This window comes from Cyprinus carpio, chromosome B25 (genome assembly GCF_018340385.1).
Source record: "Cyprinus carpio isolate SPL01 chromosome B25, ASM1834038v1, whole genome shotgun sequence".
Lineage (NCBI taxonomy): Eukaryota > Metazoa > Chordata > Actinopteri > Cypriniformes > Cyprinidae > Cyprinus > Cyprinus carpio.
Window position 1 is genome coordinate 23,243,447 of NC_056621.1, and position 27,135 is coordinate 23,270,581.

The 27,135-nt window shown below is 39.7% G+C and overlaps 1 protein-coding gene across 3 annotated transcripts in view; it reads left to right on the forward strand.

Annotated features, from left to right (window-relative positions):
- The first annotated feature begins 2,204 nt into the window (after positions 1-2,204).
- Positions 2,205-27,135, forward strand: part of pamr1b (peptidase domain containing associated with muscle regeneration 1b) — a 169,191-nt gene continuing 144,260 nt past the window's right edge. For 2 of the 3 annotated variants that reach the window (XM_042753305.1, XM_042753306.1), the window contains exon 1: positions 2,543-2,673. Coding sequence is in view for 1 of the 3 variants with exons in the window: in XM_042753304.1 (XP_042609238.1) it covers positions 2,541-2,673 (133 nt within the window). In the remaining 2 variants the exon portion in view is untranslated. Of the gene's footprint in view, positions 2,674-27,135 lie in introns of all 3 variants that reach the window. The other variant, XM_042753304.1, reaches the window with a different exon arrangement.

A 27,135-nucleotide genomic window follows, 5' to 3' on the forward strand; every position in this document is an offset into this window, starting at 1 on the left:
CTCCCCCACAGAGAGATAGCTAGCCAACTTCTCTTCTACAGGGGGCATTCTCTCATAGCCGCTTTCACGCATAGCCTCGATGTTGGCATAACTCATATGCTGAAACCGATGGATGCGAGAAGAAATAGCCTCTTCCATTCCTTTTCAATCTCTGCATGGAGATCAGGCAGAAATGGAAGGCTCACCTGAGCTGGAGGGCTATGGTTGGAAATATAACGCTCGTCGAGATGACCTTGTGGCATCACCTTGCTAGCGCGCTTTCATGGCAAGTCCAACTTTGCCATGGTGCGATCCATATCCTTCAACAGCTCTACATACGCAGGGCAGGAGGATTGAGAAGGCTCAGCCTCAGCTTCTTCGCCATCCTTGGACATCTCCTGCTCTTCCTGGGCCGAACCCAGCAGAGCACTAACCTCTGTATCGGAAAGTGTTAAAGATATAACATCATCCTCCAGAGGCTCACTCTCTCGGGAAAGTCCCTCTCTAAACTCCTCAGCCAGATCCACCTGTGATCCCCACAAGCTCATTCTCCCCCGTGCCTCAGCAGCGGCGGGTCCTGAACTGCGGGAAGTAGATGGCTGCCCCTCTTTCCTCGAAAAGAGAGACAAATGAGAGCGGAGCTTTTTCATTGAAAAACACTCACAATGCACGCAGATTGCCCCGGCAATGACATAGCGTGCGTGCTCTTCAACCAAACAAACAATGCAAAGATTGTGTGTGTCATCAGGTGTCAAATAACGATGACACGGATGCACACACTGTCTATATGCTTTGCTAGTAGTCGCCATGATAGATCGCTCTTACCACGTTCAGATGCACACTTTAAACAGAACAGTCAGTGAAGACGAAGAAGAGAATGACGTGTTCTCCTGGCGCCTATTTATCTATAGTCGCACTGGTAGTGACGTCAGGGGCTGTCGCCGGCCAACTTGTTGGTGTTTTTTCAATGTATGCTTCAGACATGGGTCACAACGAGGCATTCCCCATAGCCACCCCTAGAGGACGCAGTTCGAAGTTCCTTTGAAAGGGAACCTAGAGTTTCCCTCATTTCAGGGTTAACATACTCAGAGTTTTCACTTAACCTCCTTTCTGAAATGGGCCCCAGGCGTTTGAATGATTGAGAGAATGTGTTCAGGAACATCATACTAACCTTTAAATAACATTCTACTAACATTAAAGAAACTGGACATTTTTATGTTTTTGGAATGTTACAAATCAATGTTCCTAGAATGTTGAAATTTAAATTTACTTGAAAGAATGTTTGAGGAACATCATACCTTTTAAAAACGTTCCTCTAACGTCAAGAAAACTGGACATTTTTAATGTTCCCAGAACCAACACTGGATATTTGGAGAACTTTCTTATAACAAAATTCTGGGCAAACGGAAACTTTAAATATGGTAGCCTTTTCTGGGCACAGGTTTGGCTGGTGAGGAGTGTACCACAATGCAACAATGCAATTACAGTGTTGAGTAAATGTGTGTATGTTTAGTTACATAGATGAATCTGTTAACATTTGTAAAGGAACTGGTGTCCCTTCTTTTGATGTTAAACTACATAACTGAATATTAAACATTTAAACAAGACAATAGAAAGTAAATATACAATACAATGAAAGTAAACAGAGGACTATGAGTGGCATACTACAACACAGGATAAAAAACAGACATCTACAGTGTTTTTCTGGACTTCAGATTGTGTGTGTGTGTGTGTGTGAGAGAGAGAGAGAGAGAGAGAGAGAGGGTAATGGTGGAAACTGTTTGTGTACATATGCACTTCAGCAAACCTTTCAAAATAAAAGTCATTGTACACAGTCAGTCTGTGACAATCATTATTATTAGACTAAAAACATTGCATCTTTATAACTTGACAAGTAACGCTACAACTTTTGCCTGTTAGTAACTGATGTGTTTTTGAACATGCTTCGCTGAGTTGAAACAACTTGCTGTATGGTCATATAAGACACTGAGCAAATGCATAGAAAGTACTTTGGACTTAAGTGGGCAGTTCTTGGCAAATATAAGTTGCAAACTCAATCAGACTTTATGCTACTGGTCAGAAGTCAGGATTTGTGAGGCTGTGACCATTTATTTCTGAAATAGAATAGAATAGAATAGAATAGAATTTTCTTGATCAGTTATTTTGTTTGTCTTAAAAAACAAACTTTTTCCAGTGAACATAACTTTTAATATGAAACAGTGAGGGAGTTCTAACAGCAGAGCTGTTGATTAGCGGGGGCTCTTACATGCTGGAGTCTGAAACCTGAAACCAAGGGAGGGGAGAGAAATAGAGGAAGAAAGAGAGACGTTCTCTTTTGAGTACAGTAAATTTAAAGAGAAAGGGAGAGGGTGCTGAATGTGTAAAGAATGCAAGAGGTTTGGGACAGAGAGAAACTTAGGGGAGTATGCAGAGAGAGAGAGAGAGGGAGGGAGAAAGAGAGAGAGAGGGGGAAAATGTGAGTCAGGAGGGAGGGAAGTAAAGAGGAGAGGTGATGTCAAAGCAGTTGAGCTCAGAGGGTAAACAGAGCTTAAGACTGCAGCATGTTTTTATCTGTTCAGCTGAAGAGGCGCACCCAGCGGGCAGGCCACATTCTCTTCTCAAACCACATTTCTGTACCCTGCAGTACCCTCATCATCTTCCTCCTGTCGGCTCAGGGGACAGCCTGGCCATATGGTAGGTCTGATTTATTTATTTGCTTTCAACAAGAGTCACGCTCTTTTGTTGTCTGAGAGTCAGTGTCAACTGAACTGTCCCTTATACACTTTCTCTCTCTGTCAGTATTTTTATTTTTATTATTTTATTTTTTTATTTTTTTTAATGCTTGAGGTGTAGGAACTGTACCGGTACCACTTTATTTGTTTCACATTACAGTAATTAATTGTAATGTTTTAGTAATGTTCTTAAAAACAAAACACTCCCATCTGAATTAATGGAATGTGAGATGTGAAAATGTTTTTGGGAGGGTTAAGAAGCATTCATTTTCAGAAGTGAAATGTGTGAATTTATTATTTTGCTTTGTATGTGGATTCAAATCTATGAATCTAATAAAACTGAACAGAGTGAGTAAATAACAAATGTGAACCTGAACCATAATCTTTATAATACCCATTCAAGGGATATTCCTGTCTTAATCTTACAGACCCCAAGATTAGATACATGCTGAGACTGTTTCTAGCATAGATGAAGGGACAGATCACTGACTTTGTATTCCCTTGCTCGCCACCCTTTGGCAAAGATCAGACAAAAGGGGAAAAAAGTAATTTCCATGGAACTCTTCCCCTTCACATTCACAACCTCAACTCACATTTTGAAAACAAGTATTAGTTCAAACAAAGGTTATGCCTTGCCTCATGTACAGACATCCAAAAATATGTTGGACAATTTAAAGACAAACCATCCCTTAAGTAGATGGCTAGTTAGGGAGCAAATGTGTTCATATTGGACTGGGGTTTCCTTTATGTGTGGGTGAAAGCATATAGAGCTTTGTAGTGGTAATTCAGAGTGAGAGTCCTTCTAAAACCCAGCGGAGTTTCTTGTTCCATGGCTGCTATCATTCCGGCCTGTGGAATATCCAGCCACTATACTAAAGTGCAAAATTGTAATTACATGCCAATTAATACTGATAGCAAAAGATGCTGCAGTAATGCTGTATTAAACTAAGTTTATAATCACTGAGAATGACACCTGCAAGAAGCAGATTTTATTTACATATATGTTATCTTCAATTCACTAAACTGTGCAGTTCAAAGGGTAAATGATTATATAGGATGGTGGTTTCCAACCATTTTTCTAGAAATATGGTGTAATGAAGAAAATTATGTTTTTGCAGTGAGGGAAGTGGACCTGTTATTTTGAGAGTATGTCTAAATGTAATTTTATTGTAACATTATAGCTTTGAATCTTAACTAAACACTGGACAGGGACCTACCTTGGCTAGACTGAAAGAGCACAACAGTTCAGTGTATAACTGTTTTGATATCTATACCTATAATGACATTGTTTAATGCAGTTCTCACCATAAGACATATTGAACATAAGCTCATATCAGAATTAAGCTCTGGTTTAAAAAAAAAAAAAAACTGCAGTAAGCTTTTTCTAACAAACTTAAATGGTTACAGACACCTCCCACACTACTGTTCCCTGTTTTTCTGAAGTTCTACAACAACACACACAAATATGAGGTCATCGGGTGATTAGATCACAGCACCAGAATATTTTCTCTCTTCCATGTGAGCTGTGTATAAAAGTGAATTTTGAATGTACTCAACTATGACTGAGCTAATCCTGGACTTCTTATTTTATGCATTTGTAGTCTGTCTGTGCGTGTTACAGTTTGTCACATAAACCTCTAGAATGTTGTTGTTCTGAGCTTTTTTAAGGGCTGAGGGTAGCGACTACAAACTGTAGACTCAGTGATGACTATGTTGGATTTCCTGACTAGTTAGTTTGTGCATAGACTTCTGGTTTTGCCTGATTCTGGTGCAGAGAGTCGGAGAAAGACAAAATGATCCTTTATAGATGTTTACAGTGTCACTTAAATACTTCTAAGAGCTACAGTATGCCATGTCTAAGATGCCACAGACATATCATATCAGAAAAGTTTTTTGCTTTCCTGAGTGCAGACTATTCACATGAATGTTTTAAACTACAGGGATAACTGTGATTAGAGATTTGCTTGCATAACATTTCCTGTAAACAAACACATTTGCTGTGTGAGATATAGACTACAATTTATTTCCATAACTATTTTCTCAGTTCTATACATACAGCTCTGGAGAAAATTAAGAAAATTATTATTTTTTTTGTTTGTTTTAAATCATTATCTCTCCAGCTAACAGAATTTTGTTACAAGAATGTTCTCCAAATATTCGGTGTCGATTCTGGGAACATAAAAAATGTCCAGTTTTCTTGACGTTAGAGGAACATTTCTAAAAGGTCTGATATTCCTTTAACATTCTTTCAACTTAATTTTGATTTCAAATTTTTGATTTGTAACATTCCAAGAACATAAAAATGTCCAGTTTCCTCTATGTTAGTAGAATGTTACTTAAATGTTAGTATGATGTTCCTGAATCATTCTCTCAATCATTCACACACCTGTTGTGAACAAAAACTGAAAGAAAGAGAAATAAGAACACAAAATTTTACAACTTTCTTCAGCCACAGCCTTAGATGAACTGAAGATACCATTTACATTTACATTTAGTCATTTAGCAGACGCTTTTATCCAAAGCGACTTACAAATGAGGACAATGGAAGCAATCAAAACAACAAAAGAGCAATGATATATAAGTGCTATAACAAGTCTCAGTTAGCCTAAACGCAGTATACATATACAAGGGCTTTTAAATAATATAATAATAAAAAGAAAGAAAACAGACAGAATTGAAAAAGAATAGAGGATGATGTTGTTGGGGTTTTTTTTTTATTTTTGTATTATAAATGAAAAGAAAATATAGAATACAAAAAGATTAGAAAAGGTATTTATATATATATATATATATATATATATATATATATATATATATATATTTTTTTTTTTTTTTTTTTTTTTTTTAATAGAATTAGAATAGTGAGTGCAAAAGTTAGAGGGTCAAATAAAGATGGAAGAGATGTGTTTTAAGCAGATTCTTGAAGATGGCTAAGGACTCAGCTGCTCGGATTGAGTTGGGCAGGTCATTCCACCAGGAGGGAACATTTAATTTAAAAGTCCGTAAAAGTGACTTTGTGCTTCTTTGGGATGAACAATCAAGTGACGTTCACTTGCAGAATGCAAGCTTCTAGAGGGCACATAAGTCTGAAGTAATGAATTTAGGTAAAGGGGTGCAGAGCCAGTGGTGGTTTTGTATGCAAACATCAATGCCTTTCATTTTATGCGAGCAGCTATTGGTAGCCAGTGCAAATTGATAAACAGAGGTGTGACGTGTATTGTTTTCGGCTCATTAAAAATTAATTTTGTTGCCGCGTTCTGGATTAATTGTAAAGGTTTGATAGAACTGGCTGGAAGACCTGTCAAGAGAGCATTGCAATAGTCTAGCCTGGACAGAACAAGTGCTTGAACAAGGAGTTGTGCAGCATGTTCCGAAAGAAAGGGCCTGATCTTCTTAATGTTGAATAAAGCAAATCTGCAGGACTGGACAGTTTTAGCAATGTGGTCTGAGAAAGTTAGCTGATCATCAATCAAAACTCCAAGGTTTCTGGCTGTTTTTGAAAGAGTTATGGTTGATGTGCCTAACTTGATAGTGAAATTGTGATGAAACGATGGGTTTGCTGGAACCATAAGCAGTTCTGTCTTGGCAAGGTTGAGTTGAAGGTGATGGTCCTTCATCCAGCAAGAAATGTCTGTTAGACAAGCTGAGATGCGAGCAGCTACCAATGGATCATCAGGATGTAATGAGAGGTAGAGTTGAGTGTCATCAGCATAGCAATGGTATGAAAAGCCATGTTTCTGAATGACAGAACCTAATGATGCCATGTAGACAGAGAAGAGAAGTGGTCCAAGAACTGAGCCCTGAGGCACCCCAGTAGTTAGATGTTGCGACTTGGACACCTCACCTCTCCAAGATACTTTGAAGGACCTATCTGATAGGTAAGACTCAAACCACTGGAGTGTGGTTCCTGAGATGCACTTTGTCAGTAGGGTTGACAGGAGGATCTGGTGCTTAACCATGTCAAAAGCAGCAGATAGATCAACAACTGAGAGCAAGGCAGTCTCAGTTGAATGTCCACTTCTGAAGCCAGATTGGTTGCTGTCAAGGAGGTTGTTTTGTGTGAGAAAGGTAGAGACTTGGTTGAATACAGCTCGTTCAAGTGTTTTTTTGCAATGAAAGGAAGAAGGGAAACTGGTCTGTAGTTCTCTAAAAGAGATGGGTTGAGGGTGGGTTTCTTAAGTAGTGGAGTTATACAAGCCTGTCTAAATGATGAGGGGAAAACACCTGTATGAAGGGATGTGTTAATGATGTGAGTGAGGTGCAGGTACAACTGCAGGAGAAATGGCTTGAAGGAGATGAGATGGAATAGGATCAAGCGGACAAGTAGTAGGATGATTAGAAAGGATGAGTTTGGAGACTTCTGCCTCAGAGAGTGAAGGGAAGGATGTGAATGAGTGTATGTTTGCTGGTGAGATGTGCTTGATGGATTGTGGTGTGGAAAATTGTGCACTGATGTTTTTAATTTTATTAATGAAAAACGTGGCAAAGTCGTCAGCTATTAGAGATGAAGCAGGAGGGGGAGGAGGAGGCCAAAGGAGTGAGGAAAATGTTTTTAAAAAGCATGCGAGAGTTAGACGAATTGTTAATTTTGTTATGGTAGTATGTCTTTTTAGCAGTGGAGACATTAGCAGAAAAGGAAGAGAGGAGTGATTGATACACATTAAGGTCAGTAGTATTTTTGGATTTGCACCACACCCTTTCGGCAGCTCTAAGCTTAGAACGATGTTTGCGTAGAACATCAGATAACCAAGGGGCTGAAGGGGTGGTACGGGCTGGCCTGGAAGACAAGGGGCAAACAGTGTCTAAACAAGATGTAAGAGTGGAGCAGAAAGTATCAGTAGCACTGTTAGCATCAAAAGATGCTAACAGTTTAGATAGCTGGGAGGGTGAGAGTGAGCGTAGGTTATGTCGAAAGATGACATCTGGAGGGGTAAGTGATGTGTCAGGAACCATGTTGAGGTTAAGAGTGAGGAGGAAGTGATCTGAGGTGTGCAGTGGAGTAACCAGTACATGATCAGTGAAGCAGTGTCGTGTGTAAATAAGGTCCAGTTGGTTGCCTGATTTGTGAGTAGCAGTAGTTGACACTCGGTTGAGATCAAAAGAGGCAAGCAGAGTGTGGAAGTCAGCAGATAGAGGTTTATCTAGGTGGATGTTGAAATCTCCAAGCATAACTAGGGGAGTACCATCCTCAGGAAAGGTTGAGAGCAGCACATCTAATTCATCCAAAAAGATACCTAGTGGTCCTGGGGGTCGATAGACAACTACAAAATGTATTTTAAAAGGGTAGGTAACAGTAACAGAATGAGATTCAAAGGAACTGTTGATACCCAAAGATGGTAAAGGATTAAATTTCCAATCATTAGAGATGAGCAGACCAGTACCTCCACCTCTTCCAGTCAAACGGAGGGAGTGGGAAAATTAGAAATTATTGGAGAGGGCTGCAGGTGTAGCAGTGTCCTCTGGTTTGATCCAGGTCTCTGTCAGGGCCATGAGATTAAGCTTTGAATGACTAATAATAGAAGTAATGAAATCGGCTTTGTTTACAGCAGACTGGCAATTCCAGAGACCAATAGAAAAAGATAGTGTATTAGCAGACATAGGCAGAGTGTGCAGGTTGTTAGGATTGCGCTGCCTACATTGTGTGATGCGTAGTTTTCGAGTGGTAGTGATAGTAGGGATCTGGTAACACATAGTAATAATTGGTTATAAAAACTGAAATAGAAGTGAAACAGGTAGAAGTAAAAAAAAAAAAAAAAAAAGGAGTAATCAAAACAATACTTATATCCCTTGCCGGTGTCCCTGCCCGGTGGAGTCGCACGGTAGTGTCGATGGTCTTTACACTCTTGGGTCTTCACATGAGGAGGGCTTAACAGGAAGGCTGCCGCGACCGCTACCACGGTTTACTAACCTTTTTTGTATACCCGTCAGACAAAACGGAAATTGAATTCAGCTGAACACACTTTACTGTTTATAATAAATACACTTACGATCTGCTTTTAACTTCCACTGATTTAACTGCTTCTCTCAAAGGGTATTTCTTTACACTGTCTTTTGCTAGCGCTTGAACACACTTTACTGTTTATCACAACAAAGGTCTAAGCAAGTGCACGACACTGACAACGTATGCGATAGAGTATGAGACCAAACGCAGCATGTCTCAACACAGTAAACAAACAAGCGTTTCCTAGCAACGACAACTGCACTAAACACTAATGAGACAAGAAATAAATACACTTACGATCTGCTTTTAACTTCCGCTGATTTAACTGCTTCTCTCAAAGGGTATTTCTTTACACTCTCTTTTGCTAGCGCTTGAACACACTTTACTGTTTATCACAACAAAGGTCTAAGCAAGCGCACGACACTGACAATGTATGCAATAGAGTACGAGACCAAACGCAGCACGTCTCAACACAGTAAACAAACAAGCGTTTCCTAGTAACGACAACTGCGCTAAACACTAATGAGACGAAAAAAATACACGTACGATCTGCTTTTAACTTCCGCTGATTTAACTGCTTCTCTTAAAGGGTATTTCTTTACACTGTCTTTTGCTAGCGCTTGAACACACTTTACTGTTTATCATAACAAAGGTCTAAGCAAGCGCACGACACTGACAACGTATGTTTTTTTGTACTGTATTTTGCTAGGGATTTCTCAAGATACCAGATATTAAATATTTCAAGATCTGTTTAAACAACTCCACAAACAGCATTACTGTGTCTATTCATTCTGGTGCTCAGAACTCTGTAGCGTCGACCAGATAGCAACAGTTCAAAAAGAGAATGTGCTGGATGTGAGGGGTCCAGAGTGATTTTGCTAGCTCTCTTGCTCACTCTGGATGAGTACAGTTCTTGGAGAGAAGGGAGGGTTGAAGTCCACGATTATCTCCACTGTTTTGAGCATGTTAAGCTCCAGGTTGTTAAGACTGCACCAGACAGCCGGCTATTTAACCTCCTGTCCTGTCATCACCGTCCTGAATGAGGCTGATAAGTGTGGAGTCTTCTGCAAACTTCAGGAGCTTGACAGAGAGAGCTCTAGATTTGGTTTGGGATGATAGTGTTAAAAGCCGAGCTGAAGTTCACAAACAGAATCCTCACATAAGACCCTGGTCTGTCTAGATGTTGCATGATGTAATGCAGTCCCATGTTGACTGTATCATCCATAGACCTGTTTGCTCTGTAGGCAAACTGAAGGGGGTCCAGTAAGGGTCCAGTGATGTCCTTCAGATAAGCCAAAACCAGTCTTTCAAATGATTTTATGGCCATAGACGTTAGAGCCACAGGTCTGTAGTCATTAAGTCCAGTAATTTTGGGTTTCTTTGGGACAGGGGGTGATGGTGGAGCATTTGAAGCATGAGGAGACTTCGTACAGCTCCATGATTTGTTGAAGATCTGTGTGAAGACGGGGGCCAGCTGGTCAGCACAGATTTTCAGACAGGCTGGTGTCACACCGTCTGGGCCTGGTGCCTTTCTTCTCTTGTTCTTTCTAAGGACCTGACACAGATCCTCTTCACTGATCTGAAATGCAGGTGGGGGTGAGAGGGGGGTTGCAGGAGGTGTGAATGGTGAGCACTGAGGCTGCCATGTGCGGCGCCATCTTACATCTCATTTACCAAGATCCTGGATGTTCTCAAATTTTCTACGCCTTAATGCGAGTAAAACTGAAGTTATGTTTGGGCCCTCTGTGAAGAAAAAAACCTTGTTAATGTTGGAAATCTGCACTCCTATATCAAACCAACTGTGAAAAGTCTGGGAATTACTCTGGACTCTTCCTTTAAGTTTGATCAACACATACACACAGAAGTTAAGTCAGGTTTTTCATCTGAAACTTCTGTGTAGAGTAAAGCCTTTTCTGTCCCCCAAAGATCTAGAAAGAGTCACACATGCTTTCGTTTTCTCTCGATTGGGCTATCGTAATTCATAATATGCTGAAATTTCCCAGTCCTCTATTACAAGGCTTGAAATGGTTCAAAAAGCTGCATCCAGATTTCTAATGGGAGTCTGCAAACATCAACATATTACTCCTATTTTAATGGCTCTAAAATGGTTGCCGGTACGTCATAGAGTTGTTTTTAAAATATTGATGTTTGTTTTTAAATCTCTAAATGGTCTTGCACACTTGTACCTGTCTAAGCAAGAGCTGGAGCAAAGGCTGTCTCCCTCTACCTTTAAAGTCTGCCTCGCTGCTATTTCTGCTTACCATGACCCCGTGGAGAGAAAGATGGTGGGGAAGCACAACCTGGTCATCATGTTCCTTAGGGGGGCCAGAAAGTTGAACCCTTCTCGGCCTCCCTCTATACCTTCTCTGATGCTTAAAGCACTACAGCGGGTCCCATTTGAGCCCTTGCATTCAGTTGAGCTGAAGTTTTTTTCAATGAAGACTCTTCTCCTGGTTGCACTGGTCTCCATCAAGAGGGTAGGGGACCTGCACGCATCTTCAGGTTGACTATCCGTGCCTAGAGTTTGGGCCGGCTGACTCCCAGGTAATCCTGAGGCCCTGGCCCGGCTATGTGCCCAAGGTTCTCTCTACTCCCTTTAGGGATCAGGTGGTGAGCCTGCAAGCATTGCACCTGGAGGAGGCAGACCCAGCCCTAGCTTTGCTCTGTCCCGTCTGAGCATCGAGATGCTACGTAGACAGGATGCAAAGCTTCAGGACCTCAGACCAGCTCTTTGTCTGTCACGGAGGCCGGCAGAAGGGGAATGCCATCTCTAAGCAGGGGATGGCCCACTGGATAGTGGATGCCATCACTCTGGCTTATCAGGCACAGGGTGTGCCTTGCCTACTCAGGTTGTGAGCTCACTCTACTAGAAGTGTTGCATCCTCCTGGGTGCTGGCTCTTGTTGCCTCGCTGACAGATATTTGTAGAGCTGTGGGCTGGGCGACCACCAACACATTCACTAGATTCTATAGCCTTCATGTGGAGCCGGTATTCTCCTGTATTCTCACCTCAAACAGGTAGTGGCACTGAGAGGCCCCAGTTAAGTGTTTGCTTGCTAAAACTGCTCCAGAGTGTCCATACTGTAGGCCCTGTTGAGCTCCTCCGTCCCCTCGGTAGCCAGACATGGCAGAACATCCGGAGCCAGGCACTTACTTGCTGAATCCTTGAGAACCGGTAGAGGGCTGGGTTCCATATGTAGAAACCTAAGTGGATCCCATATGTGTAAAGTCCACGGTATAGCCTCAGAGCCTGTGTTTCCCTGGCAGACTTCTGCCATTTCTAAGAGGGTTACAGTCCCTTCCATATGCACCTAAACAGATGTTCATATGTGTAACTGCTTACGAAACCTCCTTCGGGAAGGATGGGACTTCCGCAACGTTCCTGTTCCAAGTGGAATTGGTACATTTTCCCAGTGTTATCCAAATCTCACTGAGTGGGTAGTGCTATGATACAGTGACTGGCCTTCTTGTTACAAGCCCCGGTCTACACCAAAAAGGGCCCTGGGCGGCTCGCACAGGACACCGGAATGGGCAGCATCCATGGTGCTTTGGTAGAGATTCCCAATTTTGTCGGTCACTGATGTGATGTCGAGAGTGACCGACTGAAAGGGAATGTCTTGGTTACGTATTGTAACCCTCGTTCCCTGAAGAACGTTCACCACGGCTGCTGTACCACTGCTGAGCAGCCGGGTCACCGGCTCGGCTCCTCAGCAAAAACCCAATTATGCGCTACACCGGCTGCCTACTTATACTCATGCTGTGATCAGTGGCAGCTGAATGCAATAATCGCATACCAATGTGCATTGGCACATTTAGTTTACACTGTAAATAATGTTCCAAGATTGAGGTTAGTGTATGTTATTTGTATTGTATTGCTTCCGTCAGAACGGTGTTTTTTGTCTTGTGAGTCGCAGTGTTTTTGTACGTCTTCATCGCGTCTACCTGTCTTTAAGCACGCATACAGTTGTGAGTTTCTGCTGGATGCCGACAGAACCACATTTTTAGAGTTAAACTCCATGCACGCGGAAGAGCTGTGGGATCTCGGTCTGCTCCGGAGGCCTACACCATCACCGACCCCAACTACTGCATCTCGCCCACAGCGGAGGTGCCACAAGCGGTGTGAGAGGAAGCAGAAGAGGGGTAAGTGCGGAGGTATCCGGGCTAGGCTAACTGCTAACCCACACAAGCCAGCTATCCCCACTATCGTACTGGCTAACGTATGCTCTTTGGACAATAAACTGGACTATATCCTATTACTACACTCAACTCAAAGGACTGTGAGAGACTGTTGTGTTTTTGTGTTCACAGAAACATGGTTTTGCAACAGCGTTCCAGACGGCGCTATTCAGCTCGATCAGCTGACATGCTATCGAGTGGACAGAGCTCTCGTCGCGGGAGGTAAAACCCCTCAGCAGCTTTGTGTTTACATCAATGATGCATGGTGGAGCGAAGCTGTTGTGGTCTGCAAACACTGCTCACCTCTGGTGGAGTTTATGATTATTAAGTGTCAGCCGTTCTATCTACCAAGGGAATATACAGCCATACTGCTCATTCCTGTATACATTCCTCCGAACTCCAACAACAGCAACAGGAACAATGCACTAAATTAACTGTACCAGCACATCAGTGAGCAGCAGACAGCCCACCCTGATGCTTTTCTCATCATAGCTGGGGATTTCAACCATGCAGACTTAAAAACTGTGTTTCCAAAAATACACCAACACATTAACTTTCCAACACGAGGTAATAACATTTTAGACTTTGTTAACACCACACAGAGAGGAGCATACAAAGAACAGAATTTACAAAGAAATGTGACAGCAACATCTCCCTGCTGAACGAGCTGAACGCCTTCTTCACTCGCTTTGAGGAACAAAACAGCACCACTGTTTAGAAGACTCCACCTCCTCCCGGTGAACAGGTGATGACTCTGACCCCAGACAGCATGAGGAGATCCCTCAGCAGGATCAACGCACGCAAAGCTCTGGGTCCTGACAACATTCCTGGGTGTGTGCTGAGAGACTGTGCAGCGGCACTCACTGATGTCTTCACAGACATTTTCAACATCTCGCCTAGTCAGACTGTTGTTCCCACATGCTTCAAAGCTACCACCATCATTCCAGTCCCGAAGAAGCCATCTCGATCCTGCTTCAATGACTACCGTCCAGTTGCACTTGTTCTTATTCTCATGAAGTGCTTTGAACGTTTAGTCATGCACCATATCAAGTCTGCCCTCCCTCACTCCCTGGACCCCTTCCAGTTTGCATATTGGTCCAACCGCTCGACCGATGACGCCATTGCAACTGCACTCCACTCAGCACTCACACATATAGACAATAAGGACTCATACTTCAGAATGCTGTTCATAGACTTCAGTTTAGCATTCAACACCTCAACAGCTCATTTACAGACTGGTCCAGCTGGGACTCATCACTTCACTGTGCAACTGGCTGTTGGACTTTCTGACTAGAAGACCTCAGGCAGTACGGGTCGGCAGCAACACATCCAGCACCATCACACTGAACACTGGGGCCCCCCAAGGATGTGTGCTGAGCCCCCACCTCTTCACTCTGATGACCCATGACTGCACAGCTAAACACAACTCCGACCTCTTTATTAAGTTTGCAACATCTCATTAGCAACAGAGATGAGACAAACTACAGGAGCAAGGTGAGCCGCCTGGCCGGATGGTGCAGTGGCAACAATCTCTCTCTGAACGTGGAGAAGACAAAGGAGATTGTTGTTGACTTCAGGAGTGTGCACACTCAGAATGCTCCTCTGACCATCAATGTTGCGACTGTGTAGAGAGAACTCGCTCCCGAACTTACCCCCCTTCCCTCTTCTGCAATTTCAATTCTCTGTATGTATGTACTGTACATGTGGAAGAATTGACAATAAAGTAGACTTGACTTGACTTGACTTGACTTGACTTGACTTGACTTGACTTGACTTGAAGTGGATTGGTCTCTCTGGCAAGATTCCCAATTTGTCAGTCAGCGACGTGATGTCTCCGTTCCCCTCCTTCAGGGAATGAGGGTTACAATACGTAACCGAGATGTTTTATAACTAATTTTGAAAAGTCCATTCACATATAAGATTATGTGGTTGTTTTTAAGAAGAGCAAAAGCAAAGAAGGGTAAGTGAGGGTTTAAAAGAAAAGAAAGGGTTTAAAACAGTGTGAATTGAAATGTGCCAGTAAAAAATAATGTGGGGTATGGGTAAGGTTGTACATCGTATGAATTTTAAAGATTCCAATTCTTGTCAATTCCTAATTTTGATTCCAATAAGGTAAAAAATAAGTAAAAATAAATAAATAAATAAATAAAAATTAATTAATTAATAAAAATCTTAGCTATCATTCACATTTATTCTAACTCTTATTGCAAAATATTTCATTGTTAGCTGAATATTATGAATGAAAATCAACAGGATAAAGAACACTTACACAAGGATGTGTGCAGCAGTGAAAAAACACCTTGTGAGTCATCTTGACTTGAATGGTTAAAAATCACATTGAAAGTGTAGTTTGATATAATAACAAAGCTGGACTCCAGGTACATTTTCGGTAGGACAAAATAAAAGAGCATTTTATTTAACCCTCTGAGGTCTAAGGGTATTTTTGGGGCCTGGAGAAGTTTTGTCATGCCCTGACATTTGTGCTTTTGGGCTATAATAATATGTAAGCAGCAGGTATGTACATGATTGTGTTTTAGGGCAATAAATAAGGCAATAAAACACATACAGAACATTGGTTCCCTGGACTTTTGAGAACTGGAGCTTGTAGACTAGAATTTCTTTTCTAAACTATGTGAAAACCATCTTGTTTACTCACTTACAGAAAACAATATATTGATTTAAATTTTCTAAGACACTTTTTGTTGGTAAAAGTCATATGCGAGTAGGCGTCAACTATCATGAATTGACACCTGGGAAGACAAAGGCCTGCATAATGAGCTGCATAATGAGCCATTCAGTCAGCTGTGTGACTGAGAGGGAAGAGTTACAAGACAGAATGTAAGGACAAAATAAATGTACATAATTTTATGTTTGTAGTTTATTTAGAATATATTTAATTATCCCACAACATAATTTAATATTCACTTGCGAGTGCAGATAAACAGTTTATTAGGAACAATCAAAGCTGACTTTCAAAGATGAATTTTTAGCATCATTACTCCAGTCACACAATCCTTCAGAAATCCTTTTAACAATCTGATTTTCTACAAAAAAAAAAAAATTGTTATTATTATTATTATTATTATTATTAATATTGAAAAGAGCTGAGGATTTTTTTTAGGTTTTTTGGGGGGGATAAATTGGAAGAACAGCATTGTTTGTTACATCTGTTACATTTATTTGTTACATTTATATTATTTACATAAAGCTTTTGAATGGTATAGTAGTGTATATTTTTATTGAAACTTCATAATGTTTCACTTGATTATACATTTAGTCAGGAATTATAGTTTGGAAAAAGTCTAACTAGTAAAATGTTTACACATTATGTGAAACCTAAAACAATTCTCTAAATAAATAAAAAGAGACTTACTCATGTTTATGATCTCTGCTGAATAAAGCACTTCATTCTTTTTTTTTTCTGAGGAAATCCAAATCTCAAATCCTGAGGTAATCCACATCACATTTTTTGGGGTGAATTATGTCTTATTCCTCTCATCGTGAAGCAAACAGTAAAATAAAAAAACTTGAACAATCTCGCTGCGTTGTCTTCTGTTGTGTGGGCGGCTCGCTTCAGTGAAACATTATCATCTCAAAAGCGCATCCAGCGCGTGGGCGTGGTCACATTAGAGGATAATGAAGGGAGACGTGAAAAACGGACATCGCGTTGTATATCGCATATTGATTACTTTATCACAGAATATTTGTTTTCGGCAGCACTTGTTTAGTTTAAAAGTAGACATGTCAGGCTTTCTATAGATATCTCTCTCGTGTCTCTTCGTTGAGTATTAACTGAGTTTTAATTTTAATTTTAACCTATACCTAGGCTTGGGTATCCAAAATCTATTCCAAGTCTGGAATAGGATGCTTAAGGTCAGGAATCGTCTACTCGATTCCTTTGTGCGCATTTTAAATGTCTTTATACCATTCAAGCACAAGTCAAGTCAAGTCATCTTTATTTATATAGCGCTTTAAACAAAAAAGATTGCGTCAAAGCAACTGAACAACATTAATTAGGAAAACGGGGTCAATAATGCAAAATGACAGTTAAAGGCAGTTCATCATTGAATTCAGTGATGTCATCATGCAGCTCAGTTCAGTTTAAATAGTATCTGTGCAATAATTTGCAATCAAGTCAACGATATCGCTGTAAATGAAGTGTCCCCAACTAAGCAAGCCAGAGGCGACAGCGGCAAGGAACCAAAACTCCATCAGTGAGAGAATGGGAGAAAAAAAACCTTGGGAGAAACCAGGCTCAGTTGGGGGGGCCAGGTTCTCCTCTGACCAGACGAAACCAGCGGTTCAATTCCAGGCTGCAGCGAAGTCAGATTGTGCAGAAGAATCATCTGTTTCCTGTGGTCTTGTCCCGGTGGTCATCTGAGACAAGGTCTTTACAGGGGATCTGTCTCTGGGGCTCTAGTTGTCCTGGTGTCCGCTGTCTTTCAGGGCTGTAGAGGTCCTTTCTAGGTGCTGATCCACCATCTGGGCTGGATACGTACTGGATCCGGGTGACTGCAGTGACCCTCTGACTTGGATACAGACTGGATCTGGTGGCTACGGTGACCTCGGAATAAGAGAGAAATAGACTAATATGAGCATAGATGCCATTCTTCTAACGATGTAGCAAGTACATCAGGGTGTTATGGGAAGTGTTCCCGGTTCCGGTTTAACTAATTAATGCAGCCTAAAAATCCTTTAACGGATTTGGATATTAGAAGTGTATTACTATGTTATGTGTAAGCCAGGTTAAAGAGATGGGTCTTTAATCTAGATTTAAACTGCAAGACTCGTGCACTGTTTTCATTTGTTATGTTTACAAGGATTCTTTAAGTAAATATCAAAGTTATGATCCCATATTTTCCATCATACACTGGGGCATGAATAATTAAATATGTAAAAATTTTCACTGTTTTTGAGTTGTATTTACACTTAAAATATATGTGTGCAAAAGAAAGAAACTTATTTTTTAACTTATCTTACTTATTGTTTTTTTTTTTAGTGCATTATATTACTGTTATTTAACAGCACACTTTTTTACTAGTAGGGGTAGCTGCAGCCTGGAGCAATGGACATGCCAAAATGTGGGGGTGGGCCAAAAGGTTTCTCATTGGTGAAACGAAAGGTAGGGGGCGTGCCATAAGGTAATGCGAAAGCTGGCTGTAAAAAAAAAAAAAAAAAAAAAAAAAAAAAAAAAAAAAACCTGGCGAGCCATATACTCTTAATAGGAAGCCATAAATTCAACATAATCCTATAAAACCGAATTTAATTCTTCCAAGGTAAAAACAGCGTTAATGATATTAAGAATATTATTTTAAATTACTTTTGAAAGTACCTTCAAAACTTCTGCATGGCGCGGGTTACTGACGTCATCGCCGCAAGTTTAGGTCTTGATTTATCAATAATCAAAAACAAATGACAATTATTTTTCGAGAATACAAACGTCTCTTAACACGGTTAGTCGCACTAGCTGTTCTTAAGTTAAAGTCAAAAGATGTATTTGTTAACATTAATTAATGCAATGTAAAGTGAACTAACAAGAACAAACAACGAACAGCTGTATTTTTATTAACTAACAAAGTTTACTATATACTGTATCAAATGTATTGCTCATAGTTAATGTTAGTTAATACATCAATATCAACAAATGAAACCTTATTGTAAAGTGTTACCCTCGAAAACTGTTTTGTCTGATAAAAATATATAGTTGACAAAACCACTAAATTATAAAATTTTAAAATTCGTCAGAAGAGTTTAGTATCCTTATGTTAAGTGACATAAGCAAACAGACACAGCTTTATCCACTAAAACATTTATTTAGCTTTCAGTTCAGCTGCCAATTCAAGTAAAAAAAAAAATAATTTATAGATAAATAGATAGATAGATAACACACTCATTCATTCATTCTGTAGTAGCAGTCCATAGAACAGAATCCAGCGAACTCTTTGAATAGAAAGCTATGAAGACCCCCTTCTTTCCATGGCTACAGTATCCAGTGGTGTTTCTGTAGATGCATCCACAGCCATCACACCTGCTGAAATCAAACTCACTCTGTGTGTCTTCCTCACATCTGGACTGACAGACTTCCAGTCAATGATACCTACACAAGAAAAAAACAAATGTTGAGAGATTCAAACAAAAAGGAACCAATAAGTAGAACTAAATATAAAATAAAAAAGACTGCGAGTGTTGTCACTAGCAGAAGCGCAAGTTTCTGAGAGTGCAAGTGGAAGTCTGCAGCCAGACCCTTCTCCATTATATTATAATATAATTGTACTGCTGACTCTTCACTGAGACAGTCATTTTTGTTACCAAAAGTACATATGCTTCCTGTGCATGTTTTCTAAAAGAATGGAATCACAAAAAAAGTTGATTGGCACTCATCTATACCATAGGTTATACTAATTTTTGGTTCATGTGCATGTACAACTCCAACATTTTGGATTAACTTCAAAAGAGTAAATGTCCTTCGAGTGCACTTTGGGTAATGGTACAGCTGAGGCATGAGGATCTAGTTTTTAATAGTTTTTGCAGTTTTTTTAACCAAAACTGCAAAAACAATTAAAAGGCTAATGTATAAGGGTCACAATATACGATGCATTTCATGTTTTTGTATACACTGATAAATCTTACATTGTTTTCTAAAACTATTGTTTTAAATTAACAGATGGGCTAAAAGGGTACAGAAGAATAAAATATTACAAGAAAAGATTTGAAACAAGATATTTTACAGTTGATCATTTATTTTACTATACTCACTCTAGCAGGTGTCCTTAAGTATGGGTGTTTTTTGAATACATCCTCCAAAGACATTCCTTCCGTGCTTTCTCAACATCTCCAGGAGAATGTTCCTGCCGTGTGGTCTTTGACAGTCCAGGTGTCTGGAGGTGTTTTCTGATACTCACTTTGTAGCACATACACATGTGCCCAGCAGACATTGAATCCTACCCAACACAAGTTTCCTTCATCAGAACAACAGAAACAGATAATGCTTAGACCATGACAGATATGTGAAACATCTAAATACTTATTGAACAAAGTGCTTTAGATATAAAAAATTATAAAAACATTGAACTGCATCAACAGTAACATGATGATCAGTCAGTGAAAAAGTGGAGTATATACAAAAAAAGATTTAAATATCTGTAGTACAGTATCTTCCTTACATTGACCTGGACTAAGTGAAAATGTAAAATTGATTAACAGGGCAAAAATAAATGACGCATATGGTAGTGTGCTTACATATGCTACAATAACCTGCAAGTGGTGCACGTTCTGCTTTAAATTTCAGGTTTAGGGATGTGTCAGGTATGCTTAAAACACAAATTTGACTGATTGTCATTTTCCAGCAAATAAAGATTACAATACATTGTTACTACAATATCGTGTTTGATTATGTTGATAGAGATAAATCAGTGGATTAAAAACAATGCAATTTACCACAGTCATTTCCTTTTATATTTCTCTGGAAAGGGTACTTCACAACCAGTGTGTTGGCAACTTGAATATACTCTGCATTAGTTGGACACCAAGCAGAAAGGTAGAAACAAACTCTAAATGTTTTTTTTTTTTGATTTTGTCTAATCGTCTTCATAGATTGTCAAGTCAAGTCATCTTTATTTATATAGTGCTTTAAACAAAAAAGATTGCGTCAAAGCAACTGAACAACATCAATTAGGAAAGCAGTGTGTCAGTAATGCAAAATGACAGTTAAAGGCAGTTCATCATTGAATTCAGTGATGTCATCATGCAGCTCAGTTCAGTTTAAATAGTATCTGTGCAATAATTAAAAAATCAAGTCAACGATATTGCTGTAAATGAAGTGTCCCCAACTAAGCAAGCCAGAGGCGACAGCGGCAAGTAACCAAAACTCCATTGGTGACAGAATGGAGAAAAAAAACTTGTGAGAAACCAGGATCAGTTGGGGGGCCAGTTCTCCTCCGGCCAGATGAAACCAGCAGTTCAATTCCAGGCAGCAGCAAAGTCAGATTGTGCAGAAGAATCATCTGTTTTCTGTGGTCTTGTCCCAGTGGTCGTCTGAGACAAGGTCTTTACAGGGGATCTGTCTCTGGGGCTCTAGTCCTGGTCTCCGCTGTCTTTCAGAGCTGTAGAGGTCCTTTCTAGGTGCTGATCCACCATCTGGGCTAGATACATACTGGATCCGGGTGACTGCAGTGACCCTCTGACTTGGATACAGACTGGATCTCGTGGCTACGGTGACCTCGGAATAAGAGAGAAACAGACTAATATGAGCGTAGATGCCATTCTTCTAACGATGTAGCAAGTACATCAGGTGTTATGGGAAGTGTTCCCAGTTCCCGGTTTACCTAATTAATGCAGCCTAAAAATCCTTTAACGGATTTGGATATTAGAAGTGTATTAGTATGTTATGTGTAAGCTAGGTTAAAGAGATGGGTCTTTAATCTAGATTTAAACTGCAAGAGTGTGTCTGCCTCCCGAACAATGTTAGGTAGGTTATTCCAGAGTTTAGTCGCTAAATAGGAGAAGGATCTGCCGCCCACAGTTGACTGATATTCTAGGTATTATCAAATTGCCAGAGTTTTGAGAACGGAGCGGACGTGGAGGACTATAATGTAACAAGAGCTCGTTCAAATACTTATAGATTGTGAATTGATCAGTTGTAATAGCATAGGTGGTAATAATTATTATACTTACATGATGTATTCTGTACTGTATTGCACAAAAAGGACGCCAATACAAACTACCAACTCTGAGGGCTTCACCTTCGATGCATATGCGGTCATCGTTTTGTCTCACTGTACATATGTCTGTCAACAACAATAAACTAATTACTAAAGCTGCAAGATATAAAGCAAAGGAAAATTTATGATCGTATTGTAACAAGCTATCGTAATATACATATTTGTGGTATATAAAGTATAGATAAACGTATGATGAATAATTACACCACGTCTTATCGCCGCCACCTTCTCTTGCCTTAAGGAAATTACGTAAATGTATATTTACTGCTGATTGGTCAACACAGTAAAACTCCTTTCACCAGTGAAAAACCTTTTGGCACTTTGGAATTCCCAAGTAAACTTAAGTTAAACATTTCTATTTAAAGCTACTCATAATTATGTTTAGGCTTTTACTTGTCAACTTTTTGTAAATTAACTAGCCTTTTCTGAGTGAGAATTGTTTCCAAGCTTTTTTCAAGTAAATCCAACTCCACATCTTTTTCAGTGTGTTTTGGACATGTCCGAAGCTGGTAAACTTTTGGTCCTATGGATTTGAGATGCTTAAAAAGCTTTTAACATTAACATTGTCCCTGAACCATTTCTACAATTTTGGCCAGACGGGCTATTCTAAATACTTAAGAGGAAGCATACTTCCCCTCCATCTCATGACAGGTGGATACAGGACATTTTCTATTGTGTTGGGCTTAAGAAATTGAGATGTTCACTCTCTGGTTCACTTAAATCCTTTTACAAGATTTGGTATACCTTATTAAATTGCACTAAAGGTTTACCTTGCTCACCACTGACTGGTAACGATCCATAACTATTAAAAGACTGAATTGGAAGGAATTTAAAGTTTATTGTTATTATTTATCTTTAATTACTGGTTTATTTATTTTATTCTTATTTACTTATTTTCTTTTATTTATTAGAATTATTAGTATTTTTCCCCAATTTGAATCATTTAGAGGAGTTATTTGGGTGGAGGGAAGGTTTGTGGGAGAGAATAATGATGGACAGTTTCTTGTGGTCTAATACTTTTCTTTCTATGATGTACCATTTTGTAACTGTCACTGAAAATACTAATGAAAAGAGTTGAATATTAGGGATTTCCTGCACGACGATGATTTTCCTGCATGAGAGTGTTTAGCGCTCCGTAATATCCATATTGTCTAATTTTGGATATGAATAAATCATCCGGTCACAGATAGACAATCTTGTTTCTTCGCTCATGTGCTTACACATCCAAAGCACGCACACAGAAAAAGTGATTTTAAATGCATCTGACTGACAAATAAATCATGGTTGATCTATAAGTCAGATGCACATAAAATGCATGCACTCTTATTTCAGTGTTGTTGTTAATGCTGAGGTTATTTTAGCACCCTACAGGGTTCACACAAGGTGCGTAAAGTGTTTGAAGTACTTGAATTTGACTTCTTGAAATTTTAGACCTGGAAAACCCTTGAAAACTTCTTGAGAAGTATTTTTGAGAAGGTACTTGAAAAGTACTTGAATTTTTAAAGGGCAGTGTATATGAAATAAGTGTTATTTTTTCCCCTCGATAAAACAATCCTTATGCAAAATTAACAATGCAGCGCATCTGATATGAATAAAGAGCCATTTCGACTGGCTTTTAGCAGCAAAAGAGATCTTGTGATATTACTCCTTGATGTGAAAAGCGGTCTTACTTAACTTTTGGCGCTCTAGTGGTTAATAAACAGAACTGTGTGTGTCTTGCAGAAGAACACTGTAGCCGGAGCTACTTCTCTCTGTTTATGTCTATGGCGAATCACGCAGGTACTGGGCTACTCCTCAGTGGTTCCTACCTGAACCAGTCTAAATAGTCCAAATATAAACACTTATTATAGGTGTACAGTAGTGATGCGGGACAAGCCAAAAAACACAGTTTGGAAAATGGATACATGGTGTACTCACTTATTATGTAAATTTTGAACACAAAAAAGACTGCAACTTTAAAATTACATGGATTTAAATGTTCTTGAATCACGCTGTAAAATGAAGCATGACCAGGCAGTCGGCGCCTTCTGCAGGTATGTGTTATAATACAAAATAAACTTAAGTTTGTTATGTTCATATTTTGTGTAGGCAAATTACATTATGTAGGCCTGTTTTTATCAGGGTTGTTCAATAAAACCATGTAATTAGGGCTCAAGCCCAAAGGGCGAAGAGCCCTATTGTTTTCCTTAGGATTATTTTAGCATTATTATTATTATTATTATTATTATTATTATTATTTTCCAACATCTCTGGGGATTTTGGGGCCCTTAACGTGCTCAAAAACTCTTGAAAATTGGCACACACCTTGGAATCTGCGACCATTAGGGCCGGGCAGAAACTGATACACGGACGTGGCACCGGGGCTCTACAGTGCCCCCTGGAATATGGAGGGCCATATATCATACATACTTGTATGTAGACGTATGAAACTCGGTACACATATAGATCTCATCAAGCCAAACAACTTTCGTACTGCATGTCATAGGCTCCGCCCAACAGGAAGTTGGCTATTTGGGGTTTAGTATTCTTACATGCTCAAAAACTCTTGAAAATTTGCATACACCTTTGCACACCAGAATCTGTGGCCATTAGGAGGCTGCAGAGGCTGGGACCCGGACGTGGCACAGGGGCTCTACGGCGCCCCCGGAACACAGTCAGAAATATTGATGTATAGCTCACACATACAGTACTTGCACGTATTCATATGAAACTTAGTACACATATAGATCTCATTGTGCCGAACAACTTTCGTATTGCATGTCATATACTCCGCCCAACAGGAAGTCAGCTATTTAGAGCTATGTAAAAAGCACATGCTCTGGAATTTGATATACAAACACGATTCCAAAAAAAGTTGGGACACTGTACAAAGTAAAAAAGGAATGGAATAATTTACAAATCTCATAAACTTATATTTTATTCACAAGAGAATATAGATAACATATCAAATGTTGAAAGTGAGACATTCTGAAATGTCATGCCAAATATTGGCTCATTTTGGATTTCATGAGAGCTACACATTCCAAAAAAGTTGGGACAGGTAGCAATAAGAGGCCGGAAAAAGTTAAATGTACATATAAGGAACAGCTGGAGGACCAATTTGCAACTTATTAGGTCAATTGGCAACATGATTGGGTATAAAAAGAGCCTCTCAGAGTGGCAGTGTTTCTCAGAAGTCAAGATGGGCAGAGGATCACCAATTCCCCCAATGCTGTGGCGAAAAATAGTGGAGCAATATCAGAAAGGAGTTTCTCAGAGAAAAATTGCAAAGAGTTTTAAGTTACCATCATCTACAGTGCATAATATCATCCAAAGATTCAGAGAAGAGTCAAGGCCGTAAAAAAAACCATACTGGATGCCCGTGATCTTTGGGCCCTTAGATGGCACTGCATCACATACAGGAACACTACTGTACTGTTCCTGAACATGGGCTCAGGAATACTTCCAGAAAACATTGTCGGTGAACACAATCCACCGTGCCATTCGCCATTGCCGGCTAAAACTCTATAGGTCAAAAAAGAAGCCATATGTAAACATGATCCAGAAGCGCAGGCGTTTTTCTCTGGGCCAAGGCTCATTTAAAATGGACTGTGGCAAAGTGGAAAACTGTTCTGTGGTCAGACGAATCAAAATTTGAAGTTCTTTTTGGAAAACTGGGATGCCATGTCATCCGGACTAAAGAGGACAAGGACAACCCAAGTTGTTATCAATTCTCAGTTCACAAGCCTGCATCTCTGATGGTATGGGGTTGCATGAGTGCGTGTGTCATTTTGCAGCTTACACATCTAGAAAGGCACCATAAATGCTGAAAGGTATATCCAAGTTCTTGAACAACATATGCTTCCATCCAGACGTCGCCTCTTTCAGGGAAGACCTTGCATTTTCCAACATCACAATGCCAGACCACATACTGCATCAATTACAACATCATGGCTGCGTAGAAGAAGGATCCGGGTACTGAAATGCCCAGCCTGCAGTCCAGATCTCTCACCCATACAAAACATTTGGCGCATCATAAAGAGGAAGATGCGACAAAGAAGACCTAAGACAGTTGAGCAACTAGAAGCCTGTATTAGACAAGAATGGGACAACATTCCTATTCCTAAACTTGAGCAACTTGTCTCATCAGTCCCCAGATGTTTGCAGACTGTTATAAAAGAAGAGGAGATGCCACACAGTGGTAAACATGGTCTTGTCCCAACTTTTTTGAGATGTGTTGATGCCATGAAATTTAAAATCAACTTATTTTTCGCTTAAAATGATACATTTTCTCAGTTTAAACATTTGATATGTCATCTATGTTGTATTCTGAATAAAATATTTAAATTTGAAACTTCCACATCATTGCATTCTGTTTTTATTCACAATTTGTACAGTGTCCCAACTTTTTTGGAATCGGGTTTGTACTTGTCATAAGTATTTTACCCGATTGCCAGTAAACTCGGTCAACATGATCTCATGACATTGGGGATGCAAAATTGCCAGGGGATTTTTGATATCTCGAATGGTTTGGCCGTGGCGAGGCGTTGAAATTATGGCAAGAAATGAGTAACAGGAAGTGACCAATAACATCCACATACATTACATGATTTTAATTTAAATTCATCGGTTTGTTCGTTGTATGATGTTAATCGCATAGTTGTGACTATTAGGAGTCAAAATTATAGCGCCACCAACTGGCAGCTGGAAGTGTGTCATTTTCAAAATGCTTTGAATTCAGCATCTTATTTTTACTCAATTTGGTTCAATCTTCATCAGAATAATGTCAAAACACAGCCCATGTAAAACTGTTGAGGGGATATTGATATTAAATATAGTATTGCCATGGCAACATGTCAAACTGGAATATTTTTGCGGGTGATTTTGAGGCAAATAACATGCTTAGAATTTCGTGATACTCAAAACACATATCAGCATTAATGATAGATAGACACTGGCAAAAGCTCATAAAAGGGCGTGGAGGAGGCACTCTATAGCGCCACCTTTTGTCAAAAGTGGGGGGCTTAGTTTTAGCTACAGACACCAAACTCTGTACATATATTGTTCTTATTAAGACGGACAACTTTCTAATTTACAGTCATTAGCTACGACCAATAGGAAGTCAGCTATTTTGATTTGAATATGGATTTTTGGAAAAATATAGCTGTGAATTAATGCATACTCCTCAGAGGAGAAGCACACTATACACACCAAACTTTGTCTACATGATGCCAAAACATTGAGGAACTTAAATTGCGAATGGATTTTGGACGGTTTTGCCGTGGTGATTTTTTTAAATAACAGTAAAAAGGGAATCATTAATTGTCTTGTATTTTTAAATTGCAGCTTACAAACACTTCAAAACCTTTTTTCATACAGAGAACAAGTAATTCTGAGGAAATATGCATAGTTTCACAACTTTACAACACTGTATGGATAACAGAAAATTAAAAAACTGTCAGACATCTGATCTCACTCTGAGGCCACTCTCTCTGTGGGGGGGGGATGTTGAGGGCCTGTCTGACAGAGAGAGAGAAAGAGAGAGAGAGGGAGAGTTAACATCTCTATAATCACCAGAAAAAAAAGTAATTGTGAGTTGTTGTTGTTGT